This window comes from Amborella trichopoda, chromosome 5 (assembly GCF_054954075.1).
Source record: "Amborella trichopoda isolate Santa Cruz 75 chromosome 5, AtrichopodaSantaCruz75HAP2 v2.0, whole genome shotgun sequence".
Lineage (NCBI taxonomy): Eukaryota > Viridiplantae > Streptophyta > Magnoliopsida > Amborellales > Amborellaceae > Amborella > Amborella trichopoda.
Window position 1 is genome coordinate 40,060,736 of NC_142340.1, and position 18,823 is coordinate 40,079,558.

At 35.8% G+C, this 18,823-nt stretch overlaps 1 protein-coding gene and 1 pseudogene across 2 annotated transcripts; both read right to left on the bottom strand.

Moving 5' to 3' along the window:
* Positions 1–7,335: 7,335 nt before the first annotated feature.
* Positions 7,336–9,740, bottom strand: LOC105421882 (pentatricopeptide repeat-containing protein At2g22410, mitochondrial pseudogene; annotated as a pseudogene). The gene has a single exon (XR_016056279.1). The product of XR_016056279.1 is annotated as a pentatricopeptide repeat-containing protein At2g22410, mitochondrial pseudogene (transcript).
* An 80-nt stretch (positions 9,741–9,820) lies between these two features.
* On the bottom strand, positions 9,821–14,408 carry LOC18425038 (trichohyalin). The gene is made up of 7 exons (XM_020661831.2): positions 13,765–14,408; positions 13,487–13,602; positions 13,205–13,323; positions 12,478–12,640; positions 12,161–12,381; positions 11,636–12,008; positions 9,821–11,470 (listed from the first exon to the last, which is right to left on the bottom strand). Exons 1-7 carry the CDS (start codon positions 13,960–13,962, stop codon positions 10,126–10,128), a joined length of 2,535 nt encoding a protein of 844 aa, XP_020517490.1. The 5' UTR covers positions 13,963–14,408; the 3' UTR covers positions 9,821–10,125.
* Positions 14,409–18,823: the final 4,415 nt, after the last annotated feature.

Sequence of the window (18,823 nt, forward strand, 5' to 3'; positions counted from 1 at the left end):
GGTGGAAAACGCTCTAACGATGATGATGATAAGAGAAAACTATTTCTTTTTAATTTTTTTTGCAGGGATATTTGCCAAGATCAATATGATGTGTGCGCGACAAATAGAGTGAACAAGTACCCCTAGAGGGGTGACATCTTTCTACAACCTTTGGCCTTAGCATTTTCCTTCTAATAAATCTCTTATAAATTTTCCCTGGCCAAAACTAGTTATAGAAAACCCTTTTTCTAATTTAAATCACAAGGGTTACTCGACATCTAGACGGCTATCTTTTTCACAACAATCTGATATCTGTGGGAGGAACGGAGCAAATGACTCTTTAGATCTAATCCTCTAAGGAGGGAGAAGGTTATAATTCGTATTACTTCACATGTCAAGGCTTTAGCATAAGTTAAAAAATGGGCATTCCATTTGTCAGAAAAGGTGGTTATTGAAAACTTACAGGTAAACTAGCGCTAACCGAAGCCAATTACATGGTCATTTCCTAACGCTTAGTGTTATAAGTTGAATATTGATGGTGCACCCTTGCACAATCCTAGTTTGGCAGGAGGCAATGGGGTCATAATAAACAACAATGGTGGATTTGTGGCAGTGTTTGCTAAACACTTTGGAACTGCGTCTAATAATTATGGAGGATTTCAAGCTTTAGAGGAAGGTATTCTCTTAGTTATTCAAATGGGCTGCTTTCAGATAGAAAGTGATTCATCTATGCTAATATATGTTATTCAGGATCGTTGTAGTGCCTTATGGAAATTACATACGTTAGTTGACAATTGCCGTTCAAGGCTCTCGCCCCATATGTGGTCTATTGCTCATGTCTTTTGTGAGGTGAACATGGTAGCTGATGCTCTTATTAAGAGAGCATCGGCTTATGCAGGCACTACAATTTGGCGTTGTTGACCACCAAACTTTCTTTCTCTTTTATTATTACATGACTTGGCACAACTACCCAATTATAGGGTTTTAAAATAATGTGTTATTTGTTGAAAAAAACTTGAGGGAAGAGATGGACCCACTCTTAGGATTAGGGGCAGTGTCTTTAGACTATCGATCGTAAAGATCAGACTTTTACCCAAACTGTGAGAACTCTATAAATTTATGTGTACCTCTCCATGGCCATGAAACCCTTCTTAAAGAGGGATGGATGAGGCCGCTCTCCAAAGTTCGTCTTCCTCCTGAAATCTCTGAGAAAACGTGGCCCTATAATCCTGGGAAGTGGGTGGTTACTTTCTAGCCGTTAAATAACGTCACTTTATCTCTCTGAGAAGCCTCTCTTTTTTAGTGATAAGCATTAAATTATAAGATAGAGAAATATTGTATGTTTAAAGGCCCTATGGCCACACACACGTACCAATATCTCCCACTTGGTCCTGATGGCCAGATATATTGAAATATGATAAAGTCTTTACCACTTAATGAATTTAACATTTATGTGCATATTTTTATCATGAGGCTTTCACGACAGTGCGGTTAGACATCTTATAACAAAAAATATCCAAAGTCATGACATGGTTTTTCACCCTAATGCGGTTTTTCCTCTCATGACCAAGACATAAAAAAATATCCCATTTGGGAGTTCCTGACTTAAATATTTTTAAGTCTCATCAAAACTACATGCTTTGATAATATTTTTACACGCAATCTCTTTGTTAAAGGGTCAGCAATCATATTTGAAGATGGCAAATAACTTACAGTTATTTCATTCTTTCCAATAATATCATAAATATAATGATAATCAATTTCAATATACTTACCTTTGGAATTATAAGCTCTATTTCTAATTGATGGAATAGCAGCCTGATTATCAAAAAAAATTTAACAGGTCCGTCGGCTATATCTAGCTTCAAATCATTTATGAAGAGTTTAATCCAGACGGCATAAGTTGTAGCAATGCTACAAGCAATATACTCGGCTTCCATAGTATAACGAGCTACATAACCTTGTTTCTTACAAAACACATCCACCACCAAAAAGGAATGCAATTCTTGAGGTTGATTCTCTATCATCTAGGCCTCCTGCAAAATCTGCATCAGAGTACCCAGTAACTTCTAAGTTGTCAGCTTGGAAGCACAATTTGTAATTTTTAGCTTCTGAATATATCTGCATATCCTTTTTACAGCTTGCCAATGAGCCATCCCAGGATTACTCTGAAATCTACTTATAAGACCATATGCATGACTCAAATCAGGTCTGGTACACAACACGGCATAATTTATGCATCCTACCGCTTTTGCATATGGAATTATTTCCATTTCAGCTTTGTCACTATCCTTTAATGGACACATTTTTTTTGATAATTTTAAGCCTTTACAAACAGGCATATCTATGGGCTTGTAATTTTTCATCTTAAATCTCTTTAAAACACTTTTTAAATAATTTTTTTGAGATAAACATAGAAGTCTTGAACTTCTATCTCTTGTTATCTTAATGCCCAATACATATGAGGCTTCTTCCATATCTTTCATCTTAAAATGGGAACTAAGCCATGATTTTGTATGGTTAATCATGTCAATATCATTACCGCTATCAAAATATCATCCACATATAATGACAATAGAACAAAATTGCTTACATTATTCCAGACATATACACAATGGTCTAACCTATTGGCTATATAACCAATTTTAGTGATTACATTATGAAAAGTAAAGTACCATTGCCTAGAAGACTGTTTTAGACCATATAAAGATTTCTTAAGTTTTATACATTTTGTCTTTTTGGCCTTAAATTACATATCCTTTTGGTTGTTTCATGTATATATTTTCTTTTAATTCTCTATTTAAGAATGATGTTTTGACATCCATCTGAAATAATTCTAGATCATAATATGCAACTAATGCAAGGATGATCCTAATAGATGAAAATTTTGCTATTGAAAAATAAGTTTCTACATAATCTATGCCCTCCCTTTGGGTAAATCCTTTAGCTACCAACCTAGCTTTAATTTATCAATGAATCTATTTGCATTAAGTTTTTTCTTTATGACCCATTTGCAACTGATGACTTTTCTATCTTTAGGGAGGTCAACCAACACTCAAACTTGATTTCTTTTAATAGAATCAAGTTCATCATCCATGGCTTAAGTCTACCTAGCTGAGTCATGTAAGCTAATAACTTCACTGTAGCTACGAGGTTCATCTATTGTATCTTCACTCATTGAAGAGTAATTATCTGCATTCATAAATACATAATTTCTTCTAAAGTCGTTAAGTGGGGTTCTAGTTCTTTTAGCCATATCTGGTATACTTGATTCAATTGAATCATTCTCACCAAATGTAGAGGGAGTTTGAGAAATAGGGTCTTCCAGACCCTTATCTTTATCAATTTCATGTAAGTCAATAGGCTTATTTAAAATATTTTTATCATCTATATTTTCTAAGAAATGAGCATCACAACTCTCTACTAATGATCTAGTATCATGGTTATAGAATCTATACCCTTTAGAATTTTTTGAATATCCTATAAAAGAGTATTTTTATAGTTTTACTTTGTAATTTATATCTATTTTGTGATGGTATAAGCACATGTGCCCAAGAACCCCAAACTTTCAATATAGTAAGGTCAGGTTTCCTACATGTCCATAATTCATATGGGGTCAAGTCTATAGATGTAGTTGGAACACGATTAATAATATATATTACAGTGTTGAGAGCCTCACCCCAAAACTGAGGTGATAAATTTGAATGGCTCATCACGGACCTAACCATGTCTATTAGAGTTCTATTTCTCTTTTCAGCTACACCATTTTGTCGTGGTGTATATGTCATAGTTGTTTGATGAATTATACCATGCTCCTTACAAAATTCAAAAAATAAGGCAGAGCAATATTCATTTCCCTATCTGTTCGAAGAATTTTAATATGTCTACCTAATTAATTTTCTACCTCAACTTTATATTCTTTAAATGTTTTTAATGCATCTGATTTCTTATTAATTAGGTATACATATCCATAACGTGAATAATCATCTATAAATGTTATGAAATATTCCATACCTCTCTGTGTTTTCACATTTAATGGGCCACATTTATCAGAGTGAACAATCCTAAGTAGTTCACTAGACATTTTCCCTTTAGGAAAATGCTTCTTAATTAATTTACCAGAAATACATGGCTCGCATGTTTTGAACACAATTTCTCCTAAATTGCGGAGCAAGCATCTTTTAACCATTTGATTCATTTTGTCTTTATTTATATATCCTAATCTTAAGTGTTGTAAATATGGATCATCCATATACATAAAAGCATGAAAAGAAGCATCAATATAACCAGAAAATGATGAACTTTCATTAATATTCAGTCGATACAAATTGTCAACTTTAGTACCGTATACCAAAGCTCTAAAATGCTTCCCAATGGTAACCTGACCAGACCTGAATCTTATTTCATAACCCTTGTCGTCTAGCCATAGAACAGAAATCAAATTGTGCCTCATATTGGGAGCATACAATGTATCAATCAATAAGAGGTTTGTTCCTCCTGGTAAACACAACTTGAAAGTACCAATACCTAGTGCATCGTAGTAGGTGTCATTTCCCATATAAATCAGCTGGTTATCGGTTGCAATCTCTTTCAATTATGTGAATCCATCCTTGGTTCTCAAGACATGTCGAGTGGAGGCTGAGTCGACCCACCAATTCTCAAGTTTTGATCGGCAACTATTGATTTTAGGACTACGCAGATCAAGTCCTTTCTCTTATTTTGATTATTTCGAACATGGTTGTTTTTTTGTTCCTATTTTTATTTTTCAGCTCAGGACGATTAAACTTGATGTGCTCAATTTCCTTACAATAAAAACAGGTCTTCTCAACCTTATTCTTTTGATTTTAAAAAATTTCTCCTCATTCCCTTATATCTAGTATTTTTATGATAATTGAAAGCTTTCTTGAGGATCTGAGAAAATGAACTTTGGGCAAAGGGGAGCTCATTTGACTTCTTCCCCATTCTTTTCTCAGCTTCAATACTAAGATGCATGGAAAGTTTTAACATGGTTATCCCTTGTGCATAATGGTTCAATGCAATTACAACAAACTCCCGAGATGGAGGGAGACTGTTAATGACAATTGATATTTGCATACGATCGAGGACTGGATTCCCAACTGCAGCAAAGTCCTTTGCGAGCACTATCATTTTATTGACATGCTCGGTCACTGAGTCTGTTTCTTTCATTCTACAGGAATTATATTTTTCTAACAAGAATTGTACATGGGTTTCAGAAGTGGTCTCATACTTTTCAGATAGGGCGCCTATCATACTTTGAGCTGTGGTGTAATCCTCAAAGATTCTAATTAAATCATCATCCATAAAGCTCAACATAGTAGTCCTAACTACTTTGTCATCTTCTAACCATTTTTCAAATCTCCTTCTAGCTTGACCATTGGCAATAGGCTCTAAAACTAGTGGTTCTGTTTCTAGGACATAATCTACCCTATCTTGAAAAAGAATATATCCAATTTTTCTTTTCCACATAGAAAAATTGGTACCATTGAGTTCTTCAAATTTGAATAATTCTGACATGACTAGCCTATATGTCATTTTAAATTTTTAGATAATACCTAAAAGTTCAGAAACGAATTTAATTGTATTTAAGAAAAGGTTGTCTGCTAGCTAAATCAATAAGTTTGCTGACTCTCAGTGAGCTGCAACTTCAAAGAAAAATTTCTCGAACAGTTTATGTTCGCATTGCTGTGATGCAACAAAAAATTAATAAAGTAAGGCAACAACTACTTTTATATCAAATCTCGCATAAGAATAATTTTCATAAATATGTGAATATGTCTTAACACAAGATGGAGAGTCTATCTATGATATTTGACATTTTTCAACAAAAAATATGGCATTGCATAATCACAAAAAAAAAAAGAAGGAAAATTCACAAAGTCAAGGTCATGAAATTTTCTAACTTAAAGAGATCAAAGTATAGGATAATTATGCAATGCAATGACAATTATTATGCAAATAAAATATGTCGAAAATCTCTAAATTATAGGTCACAAAAAAATAAAAAATAATAAATATATGCAATTGATATGTAAGCCTTTACTCCAATATTACAACATCAAAGTTACTGTAAATTAAACTCCGGAAAAAAAAAAAGATATAAAATACCAAAAAAAAATTGGGACCTATTAGTTATGAGCCCACCACTCTTCCACAACCTGTTCTGATACCAACGTTGAAAAAAACTTGAGGGAAGAGATGGACCCACTCCTAGAATTAGGAGCAGTGTCTTTAGACTATCGATAGTAAAGATCAGGTTTTTACCAGAACTGTGAGAACTCTGTAAATTTCTGTATACCTCTCCATAGCTATGAAACCCTTCTTAAAGAGGGATGAGAACTCTGTAAATTTCTGTGTACTTCTTCATGGTTATGAAACCCTTTTTAAAGAGGGATGGAGGAGGCCGTTTTCGAACGTTCGGCTTCCTCCTGAAATCTCTGAAAAAACGTGGCCCTGTAATCGTGGGAAGTGGGTAGTTCCTTTTTAACAGTTAAATAAGGACACTTTCTCCCTCTAAGAAGCCTCTAAGAAGCCTCACTTTTTTAATGATAAGTATTAAATTATAAGAAAGAGAAATATTACACGTTTAAAGGCTCCATGGCCACACACATGTACCAACATTATTCTCTTTTTTATTAATAAAAAATTTGGGTAGGGGGCCTACTACTGACATACCCAAAAAAAAACTTGGGTGCGCATAGAAATTGTGTGAAAAGGTGATTGGATATATGTCCATCCAGATTGATAATCGCCAATCCTGATCAAGAATCATCCATCATCAAGCCGATTTCTTGTCAGCTTCCGCAATTTGTTATTATATAGTACATAAGAGCTACATTTTATAAGATAAAGCTTAAATCACAACATGTGCTAGAGGGGGCGGTCATTATTCTCCATGTTGGGGCTAGAAACTCTCTCATGCCTTTTTTTTTTAAAAAAAATATGATAATAATAACGTCCACTTTTTCGCGGTCCAAAAAGCTCTTTCTTGAAGCTCAAAAAATGATCTGGTGTTCCTGACTAAGTTGTTTGCGCTAACATGTTTAAAATGCATACATTATATAACATAATTTCTTTTTTGTATTTCTTTTTCAAAAAAGAAATTCCTAAACCTGGTTGTTGTTTTGGTTGGCCGATCCAAATCAAGATCGGCAGTTCTACCCCACCAATTCATTTTTTAAAATATTATTTCAAAAGTATCTTTGATAAAGTTTTTGCGCCTATAATAACCAGCTTAGGCCCTATATGTCCTCCTTATCAAAACCCTTGCAATTACTGGCATCTATTGGTAGGTGTATTGATCACATAAACGAATGCTTAGGATTGTTATTCTTTGCATGATATATAAAACTTTCTCTACGTATTCCATTAGGAGCTCAAGCATCAAATTCTTGAGCTAAATCAGGTAGATAACCAGCCTGCCTCAAAATCAAAGCAAGTCCATCCAACACTGAATAAATACGGTCTCTCTCCGGGTGTGAGAAATCTTGCACTAAAAACTCATTAACGACACCATTAACCTCAATCGAGCTGCACCCTGGCGCCTTCTCAATTCCTCTCTCACTCATCAAATCTCTAATTTTTCTGGCATCTTCCCACCTCTGAGATTCAGCATACATATTGGAAAGCAGTACATAAACAGCTTCATCATTTGGTGATAACTCAATCAAATGGCGAGCGGCCGTCTCTGCTAGATCCACATTGTTGTGAACTCGACATGAGGCCATCAAAGTTCCCCATATAATAGCATTAGGATTCATGGGCATGCTATCTATGAGGCCACATGCTTCATCAAAAAGGCCAGCCCTGCCTAATAGATCAACCATGCATCCATAATGCTCAACACTGGGGTTTACGCCATAAATAGTATTCATTGATTTGAAGTAATGGCGCCCCTCTTGGACCATGCCCCCATGCGTGCATGCACAAAGTACAGCCATAAGGGTCATTCTATCAGGCCTCACGTCCCTTTGTTTGAGCATCTCTGTGAAGAGCTGAATGGCTTTTCGGGCATGGCCATGCATGGCAATGCCGCCCATGATCGTATTCCATGATGCAACATCCCTCCAAGTCATCCCACGAAAGACCAATAACGCAGTCTCTATGCATCCACACTTGGCGTACATGTCAATCAGTGCATTATTCACAAAAACATCGCAACCCATGTCATGCTCATCGATGTAGGCATGGATCCATCTGCCCTGATCCAAGGCACCAAGTTGAGCACATGCTGATAAAATGCTAACAAGAGTGACCTCATTAGGTTTTTCACCAAAGTTTTGCATCTTTTGAAAGAGTGATAAAGCCTCTTTGAACTGATTGCCTTGAACAAGGCCGGTAATCATAGCCGTCCACGAAAAGATATCTCTCACTCTCATTTGCCTAAAGACCGAATTTGCTCTCTCTATAGCCCCACATTTTGCATACATATTTATCAGACCATTGCCTACAAACACGTCCTTCTCTATGAGTTCAAGCTCCTCTACATAAGAGTGTAGCTTTTTGGCAAGCTTGAGATCACCCAATTGAGCACAAGCAGAGAGTACGCTAACCATTGTGAAACCATTTGGAGTTGGACCAACAAGCCTCATTTCTTCGAACAAAGCCAAAGCCTCAGTGCCCGAATTGGCTTGGGCAAACCCACCAATCATAGCATTCCAAGAAACCACATTCTTCTCTTTCATCGAATCGAAAATTCTTTTCGCTTCATATAAGCACCCACACTTCGCATACATGTTCACTAAAGCATTTCCCACGAGGAGATCAGGGCTAGGCCACTTATCCTCAATGTATTTGTGGAGCCATCGCCCCTTATTGAGAGCACCAAGTTTTGCACAGGCTGACAAAAGGCTAACAATGGTGACCCGATTAGGTGAAATTCCAGTATTTTGCATCTCTTCGAATAATAGAAAGGCTTCTTTTGAGTTGTCTGAGTTTGCATAGCCTGCAATCATGGTGGTCCACAAAACCACATCTCTTTCATCCATTTCATCAAACATACATCGTGCTACATCAAGTCTTTGAAAATTGATATAGAGGTTTAGAACTCCAGACTTGACAAAGATATCAAATTCAAACCCTAGTTTGATCACTTGCCCATGAATTGTTAATCCAGTTTTTGGTGAAGAGAGGCGAATGCAGGCCCTGATCACAATGGGTAATGTGTAATTATCAGGAGAAACTTCTCTCTCTAACATGGTTTGGTAGAGAGAGAGGGCTTCTTTTGGTTCATGGCTATGTGCATAAGCTCTGATGATGGAATTCCATATGAACATAGTAGGATGGGGAATTTGTGAAAAGAAGAGACGGTAAGCTACTTTCAAGCTTTGTGGGGTCGAGACACGGCAAAGAGCTGAGATAATGCGGCTTGCTAAAAATGTGTCTTCTATGAGAGAGGCTCTGATCATTTGGGCATGGATTTGAAGGAGAGATTTGAACGTTTTGGCGGTTTCCAATAGAGAGAGAATTTTTGTTGAGTGGTCTGGTTCCCATGATTTTCTCAGGAATCGAACTGGGTTTTGGGGTTGGAGGGCTAGACATGAGATGAACCTGATTGTTTGGAGGAAGTAACCATGGAGTTTTGTAGTTTGGGTCATATGGAGAAGTTCAGAGAAAAGACATTGGCTCGTTTTCAGAGAGGGGGCCTCAGCAAATGGTACACACGTCTCTCTCTCTCTCTCTCTCAAAAATAGAAATATAACGAACGGATCGTATTCAAATATTCATATCATTTAACTTCTATATTTCAAAGTAATCAGCTACCTACTGCATTTATAAGCTTGTAAGAGAAAAACACCCTCACTCTTATTTCTCTCTGTTGAAATAAGAGAAGAAACAACACAACAGATCTTATTAAAATCAATAAGTCCATATCTACAAATCCAAGTAATACTGCAGAAATTTAAAAACATAAAAATAAAATGGAGGAACAATCAACACAAACACCCCCCACCTACTCAAATATTAAGAAAAACAACCTTTTCACATATTCTGAGCTAGAATATAACATGGCATAAGAGAACGACCTCTAGAATGCGTTGCTTGTTTAAGCCAAATAAGAACTCCACTGTTTCACCACATTCTTATTTGCTTAAGCACATTGCTTAGCCAAATAAGAACGAATCACCTTCACTTTTTCACTGCCTTCTTGATTGCTTGAGTGCATTGCTTGATGGATGCTTTAATGGTGGTGCCAGTTATCACTGCATTGTCATCATCATCACTTCCAACCACCGTAGGCTTCTTCCCTATACAATCTACCCCTTTCCTCATCCCCCAAATTGCAGAAGGAGATGGAGGAATATGTCCAAAAATCCGTGCACTCTCACTCCTCCCCAACCCGTTTCTGTCTCCTGCTCCTTTCTCTCTCCCACCAAAGCTCCTGCTACTGCTCCCAAACCCCTTATTATATTTCCCCACCGCTTCACCCCCACCTCTCTCTGAATTCTTCATACTCTCCACAATCTCTCCCCCACCACACCTCTCTAAACTCTTCCTACATTCAACTGATGCCCCACTATCTCTCTCTAGACTTGTCCTACCATTCACAATTAATTCTCTTCCACCTTTTTCTAAATTCTTCCCCTCCGAACCATCTTTCTCTCTTTTCATTCCATCTCCCTTTCCTTCTTTATCCTCTACCTGTTGCTCCAAATCATTACAAATCAGTTTCAGGCCAATAAGTAGTGATTCGTCTGTTTCCTTTATCTTCTCTCTGGCCGAACTGCTCTCCCCCACGGATAATGGAGCTAAATTATGATTTTGATCAGAAGCCAATTCATTTTCTGGTTTTTGTGTATCTTTGTGAGACTCCTCAGCTTCGTTTGACTTTTGGGGTGCTTCAGTGGCATCTGAAAGTGAACCTTCTTCCGTGTTCTCGAGCAAAATTTGGAGCCATCTCTCTATATGACCTCTACCGGTCCTCTTTCTCTCTTCAGCCTCTTCTTCTTCCGACACCCAACGACTCTTCTGGTTATTCTCTTTCATGCTTCTACTTTTGCAATTCTCTTTAATAGCCAAACTCTTAAGCTTGTTTTCCAATTCTTCCTCTTCTTCAATCTCTGAGATTTCTAAATTTGCTTTTTTATTTGAAATCTCCATAGCCGACTTATTATCATATTCATCCAATTGTTCTGGCTTAAACCCTTGAGGGAGACCTTCTTGAGAGGCCTTCTGTTCCTCGGCTAAGAAGATTCTCAGTTGTTTCTGTAACGTCTTTCTTCGTGGAGCTTCTGGTAAAGAGAGAATAGGTTTATGGGGGCTTTCATTAATGGAGGGATCATCCTTTCTCGATCTCTTTCGAGCTTTTTCCATGTCTGGTTTGATCTGGTTTTCGATTTCTTCTCGCTGTTTGAAGAGCCTGTGGAGCTCTTTCTCAGAGGAATCACAGATGGCTTTCTGAGCTTCTAGTCTGGCTCTAAGTGCATTTGCGGCAGCCTGGTTCAACCTGGACTGCTCCTTGTAAACGATACTCCTGCAAAGAGAGAAAGACAGAGACTTTAGAGAGAGAGAGAGAGGGATTCCAATGGATTAAAAGGATGGAGAATTTATGGAATTAGGAGGAGAGAGAGAGAGAAAGAGAGAGAGAGAGAGATATATTTATAGGGACCAAAAGCAAGGAGCAGCAAAAGATTCATACTGGTGCATGGCATCTCGTATCATCTTCTCGAGAACGGCTCTGTAAGATGACTGTGCCTCTGCTAATCTCCTACACTTCTCAACCCTTCGTCTCCTCCTTATCAGAACACATTCCAGGTCTTGGAGAGCTGTTCTCTCTGCGTCATTCTTCTCTTTTAGTTCAATCAATTCCTCATCCAATTTAAGAATCTCAGCTTGCTTCTTTGCCACCTCTTCCTTCTGCTTCTGAATATCAGTGAACATGGTCATGTGTCTTTCTCTGTTGTTATCAGGGAGATCATTTTCCTTCAAAGCATGAGGCCCAAATCTCTGAATAGCTTTACAGAGAGTTTCATCTTCCTCAACCAAGCCATTTCTTGCTGGCGAGGACAAAGCTGGCAAATATCATAACCACTCAAGACGAGAGTGAGAGAGAGTGTAATGGAAACAATTTTAGAGAGAGAGAGCCCACAAGTAATGGAAACAATTTTAAAGAGAGAGAGAGAGAGAGCACACAAGTAATGGCAAAAATTTTATGGTTACTTACCAATTGCAGAGGTGTTCGGTCTTGGGGTTCGGTTGATATCAAGAGATTTCAGAACTGAGAAGTTTGGGTCTCTTCCTGAATGAACAATGGCAGCTGGAGCAAGACCCACTTGACGTTTCTTCTCCTTGAAATGTTGTGGGAAAGAATGGCACTGAATAATCTCTGATACATCGTACTGCTCGTTTTCCCCATCAGAGAAAAGCAAATAAAAAGCTCTTTGCCTGCAAAAAACAAAAGAACAGTTAATTGAAGCCATTAATTTGCAGAATTCAGCTGCTTTTCATCAATAACAGCTTAGAAATTAGGACAATTCTCACCTGAAATCTGAATTTCTTGAAGCAAACACTGAAAGGAACTGGTCTACTGAAATGCCCAATTGTAGATCCCACCATGGCATCAGAAATTCAAGCTTGTTATTCTTCTTCTGGCACACCTGCCATTGCAGAAGCCTCAAATTGCTTGTAACAGTCTTTCCTCCCCCTGAAATTAGAGACCATGAAATCTGAATATCTATTGTTACAAACCCAGTTAATCCAATAATCCTAAATATTTTTTTCCTTTATTTGGGTGGTTAATTTACCTAGAAAAGGTCTGCAAATTCTTACTTGTGATATTGGGAACCCCTGAAAGCCCTATATATCTTCTATTTTGGTTGTGTGGTTAATTTACGGAGAACAGGTCTGTGAATTCTTACTTGAACTGGGAAATAGGTCTGTGAATTCTTACTTGAACTAGGAAATGAATTTATGGAGACTTAAGAAACCTAAATTTGTTTCGTTAAAGACCATGAGCCCCAAACATTTTCCATTTCTCTTTTAAGGTGGATGAAATTCTTACTTGATAGGAAATCACTCACCAAGCTTATAACAGACTGAAAATCCTAGATAATTTTTGTGATTTCTTTGGGAAGTACTCAGAGGAAAAGTCAATGAATCTTTACTTAAAATAGAAAATCACTTATCAAGCTCAATACAGAATGAAAAAACTTATATTGCTTTTTTTTTGGGTGGATAATTTACAGAGAAATGATCTGAGAATTCTTACTAGAAATTGGAAACCAGTGGTCAATTTCCCAAGCTAGAGGAGAAGCTGGATCAGCATGATAGAACAGAACATTCCCATATGGATCAACTCTGAACTTTGTTGGATCGAAGCCTGCATTCCTGTAATCAAATTAAAGGAAACAATAACTGTTAGAAACCCAAATTGATTTTGGAATTTATAAATGAAATTAAAGAAAATCTAAATAAGAATTATAAGAAACCATTTTCAATTTCTTAAATTTATACACGAAATTAACAAGTAAAGCCAATTCCAAGCTCCTACCCTAGATGATCAAGTCGTTTCCATAGAAGATCAGCATATCTCTTTGCATTGACAGCAGCCTTTCCTTCTGTTTCAACCACGGGAAACATCTGGTTCAACTCCCTTGCTCTCAAAACCTGCAAAAATTTAACCCCCAAATACGAGAAAATAAGAAAGTCAACCCATGATCCAAGAACCCCCCATGATTCAGGAAACCACCAGACCAGTATATCTTACCAATATGAGAAATGAGAAGAAAACCCAAAACAGGGAAGAGGAAGAAGATGGGGCTCTCTTACATCTTGAGGGTGTAGAATATACGGAATGTATGTCGATGGAGGTCCTTGGCTATAAGGATTGACGAGATGCGGATATTTACAGAGCTTTCCGTAGGCCCTTGGGTAACCAAGGCCTTCATCAACCATCATTTCTTCATCCGAGAATTTCAAAATATTGCTCGTCATAGCTTCTTCAGGAAGCACTTGTGCAGAGAGCATGGGAAGAAACCCAGAGAGAGGAAGTAAATGGTGTTTAAATGGGGAGAGAGAGAGAGAGAGAGAGCGAGAGAGAGAGAGAGAGAGAGAGAGAGAAAGGGAGCTGGTGAAGAAAAGCAATGGGGAGAGAGAAAACTTTTGAATTGCAGAGGATGAATAACGGTCACAGTGAAAGCATTCAAATGAGAAACCAGGTCATGGGAGGTGGATGAGTCCCAACGGCTATGTATGACGTGGCGTACCAGGGAATGAATATTCCCCTTTCGTGTAAATATCAGAAAAAAATTACAATGATTGATATCATCACCTTAAAAACCAGCTTTCTCTGACTAAGTCCACGAAAAGTAAGCTTTTCTCTCTCTAATTGAGTGCTCATCATTTGCCAGTAGTGGAATGCCACGTGACGTTCACTAATTGGGTGACAGTTGCCAAGCTCAAACTCGTGGAACCTGTAGGGTCGGGCGTTACAAGTAAATTTCGGTATGTTTTGATGGATTTCGGCAAGTTCTGATAATTTTCGTTCGTTAAGTTTCAGTGGCCAAACAGAGGAGACTTCCACTAAGATCAAGAAGTGTTCGCAATTATATTCCTTATGACTTCGTTACAAAGTTTTTCTGGCAGATTCATTGAGTATTCAAATTTCAAAACTTATACCCACAGTGAAGATTTAGGACTAGAGTCCAAATTCACCGAAAGCCTACATTCTCATTTATCTCAAACTGAACCAAAATGATTAATCTTCTTCTTTTTTTTGTAGCCTTGCTTTTTAACCAAAACAATGATTAATCACAAGAGGAAGGAGTCCTCTCTCTCTCTCCCACCTTTTTTTTCTTTTTTTCTTTTTTTTTTTTTTTTTTTTTTGATTTTTAGATAGTAACATACAACTTATCATTAATTCAAATATAAAATACAAGTTATTCAAACAAAAGCACAATATTACATAAATGAAACAACCAACAAAGAGGGAGCATAAACGACGTCTTCATTACAATCACAATTTTGGTTGAGTGCTCTCTCTCTCATATTACAATCTCTCTCTCAAGTTTCTCTCTTACTACAATTTCACTTTCTTTTGATTGCTCTCTCTCTCTCACACACATACTACAATCTCACTTTCTTTTGACTGCTTTCTCTTAAGCTTCTCATTGCAATCTCACTTTCTTTTGAGTGCTCTCTCACAAGTTACAAACCCGATTTCTTTTGAGTGCTCTCTCTCTCTCTCAAATTATAATCTCGATTTCTTTTAAGCGCTCTCTCTTTCTCTCTCTCTCTTCCCCCCGGAGGGGCAAATTGGAAAAGGATCCATCTCTCAAAAATTGATTGTAGACCACGCTTGTCTTAGTTAATCTCCCAAGGCTCGCCATTTTGAGACTATTTCCCTTATTTAACAAATTGACCTTATTTATTAAGGGAATATCTAAAAAAAAGTTTATATAAGATTGACACTATAAAATTAGAATTAAAGTGGACCTCTAAAAGAGGTTGTTTTGATGTTGAAAAAACATCTAATTGATCATTTCAAGATCCAGATGGATAGATATGGAGAAAAAAGATATTTCATATTCTAAAAATAGTACATCGTACCACACATTATCAGGACCGTCCATTTTCAAAATTTTCATGCGTTTATAGTCCTGCTTAATTTGAATCATTTTTGAAATTTAGTTTTATGTCAAAATTCTCGCACCATCTTCATAATTTTCGACATCAAAATTGCATCCCATCACAAAGTTTGGAATTGCACCTTACTTAAATGGTTTAGGGATACCACACCCTATCAAGCTAAACATCTTTTTTCAATTAAAGCAACTCCGTTTGCTTTTTCCTAGCATTTTAAATCCCGTTGTCCTTTATTTAATTTTTTGGAATTTTGTCGATCGGTTACTTAGAACGCTTCTATTTTTTTTTATCAAATCAACTTTTCATGATTTAACTCAAGTTTTCCATAACTTTGGATCCTTTCAGCGTAAATTTTTATGGGATTGTAGATAATGAGATTTATGCTTTTGTACACAAAGGTGAGGCCTCCATTTAAAATCACAGGGCTAAGGTGTACAATTTCTCCGTATAGATTTTGATAAAAAAAAAATTCATACTTTGAATTCACATTTAACAAATAGAGGTGATTCTGACCTTATAGTACCAAAAATAATATATATATATATATATATATATATATATATATATATATAAAAGACCATTTATCATTTTTTACAAGGAGATCACAATTGCTACTAGCCACTAGATATCAAAATAGATAGCTTAGGGTATGCACAAAGTTCAAAAAATTGTTTTTTAACGTTGAATCTAGTCAATGACACACTCACAACCACTTAATTTAAAATCTGACGGACAAGCGTGATTGTGACCTCTTTATATTAGAAGTAGTCTCTTTATATGCTTTTTTTATATATAGTGGTGATTGTGCCCTTATTTTACCAAAAAAAAATTCTCTAAAGCCTTCGCCTTATGAAAAACAAATAGAGTAAAACCTCACCTAGAAATCTTGTCCAGTAAGTACTTTGTGCATGTGAAATCACTATGATGGCTCCATAATCTATTTCTATCACCGATTACAAAATTTATAGCTAAAAAACTCCTACGGATATGAACACTTGAAAATATACAGTCTAGATAATATGTTACAATTATGCACTATTTTTAGTGCTTGAAATCCAAATCTTTTTCACAACCATTATGATCAAGGTTAAGATGATCAATTTAAAGGTATTTCGATGTAAGAACTATAAGTTTTGGTAACTTTTGAGGTGAGGCTTTACTTTTTTCCTTAAAGCCTTGGCCTTATGGAACTATTTTCCAAAAGAAAATGATCTAATATATTTCACCTTATATAGGATAATGTACAATTCACAACCTTATAAAATAGAAAGGCTAATGTTAGAATGAGTTGTGAATGATAAATTTACTAACTTTTCTGCTTCTTTTTTAAATAAAATTACCTTTAGTCATATCTTGTTCATCAAATAAAGGTGTTTACATAAATATCACCAAAAAACAATGGGTATTTTTGTCATCTTTCTAAAAAATAAAGTTGACATTTTTACAAAAAAGACAAGGGTATTCGACAAATAAAGTTTCATAACATTAACTTCAAAAAACTATTGTAGTTGGGTAAAAATCTCAAATTTACCTTTAGTTAATGATTAAATTATCTATTAAAATAAATTTTTAGACAAAATAATGATTATTTGATAAATACACCTATTACAAGCCATTCTAACCTTAACCTTTATGTTTTAAAGAGTTAACCCTTACGTTTTAAAGAGTTGTTAATCTAAGCAAACCCATAGATACATATTCTAATTTTATACATCAAGATTTTCCATTGAATTAGTAAGGCACATTTAGCATTACTAAATCTCAAGTGCTATTAAAATTTTCTAGATTTTGCAAATGGTGGGAAATTGGCTGGCCCAAGATGTCTTTAGACATGGATTAGCATACCATTTCCAAGCAAGCTCGGGAAGATCCAAACTGGCTTGCCGGTTTTTAAAGTACTTATTTACAGCTGAGAAGTGTTTCTATGGGGTCCCAACAACATATAAGTTACATGTGACCCCACTTCTTAGCCATTCGATCTGAATCGAACGGCGATTGTTCATCCTCCAATATCGCGTCAAACATTGTTTTATTTTTTATTTTTTTCTACAAAATATTTTTGGATAAATTTTTGGATGTACCTTCGTAAAATTAGGGTGAACCTAAGAAAAATAAAAAATAAATATTTTCTGTACAAATAAATGATCAAAATACCCCTGTAAATTTTAGGGTATCTGGTAATTTTTCATCATCGAAAATATTTTATTATTATTTGTATCATGTGCGTCCATATCAGATCTATGCATACCCCAAATTTTGTTTTAAAATGATTTATAGAATAAAAATTAAAAATAAAAACTCTAAGCCATCGGATTAAGATCTGACGATTAAAAGCCAATTTGTGAGGGTCACATAAAAAGCCTTCCCACGACCATCCACCTAGAAACACCAATCATGTGGACCTACTTTAGGGTAAGAAAAGAAGAGCTGCATGGCTAGAACTTGTGCAACTGGTGGAAAGCTGCAACCTGAACTCACAGAACAGAGCACTTGCCCTTAAATAAATGAAAATGGAATTGTTAATCACATGCTGAGGCGTTATCTAAACTATTAAACAAATAGGTAGATATTATATTTCTTGTTTTGACAAGATTTTGTTTTTTTGTTTTCCTTTTACTGAATAGTTGACAAAGATGAGAAGTGATAAGATATTGTTTTTTGTTTTCCTTTATCTGTATAGTAGACAAAGATGAGAAGCGATAAGATATAGTGTTTTGTTTTCCTTTATCTGTATAGTTGACACTAAGAAGGTCATGAACAAGTTTAGCAAGGCATGTGTATTTTTCAGGATAAAAAAACAAGGCAGAAGACTAGTACAGGATGAATGCCAAGGCAATAAGGAAGCGTCTTATGGAAACGAAGGTTGATGTACGACCAAATTATTTTTGTTTTTAGTTTGTATTTAATTTCAAATAATATATATTTGAATTTTAATTTTGGAGTTTATTTTTAGGGTTTTTAAAGTTTTTAGATATTTTAGGTTTTGTTTTCCTATTTTTTGGACTTTTAAGAGATGTTTAGAAAAGTATTTAGTGTTAATGGTTGTTTTATGGATGCGGTTTGTATAGAGCTGAGGCTCTAAAAAATCAAATTAGAACCCACCTTCCAATATTGTCTAGAAATGTGGTGTCAATACTGGAAATTTTTGGTAAAATATATTTTTATCTTTAATTATGAAATTTAAAACTTCAAAAATAGTGTAGATCGAACAAATATATGAAAACTTGAATAACTTCAAAATTGA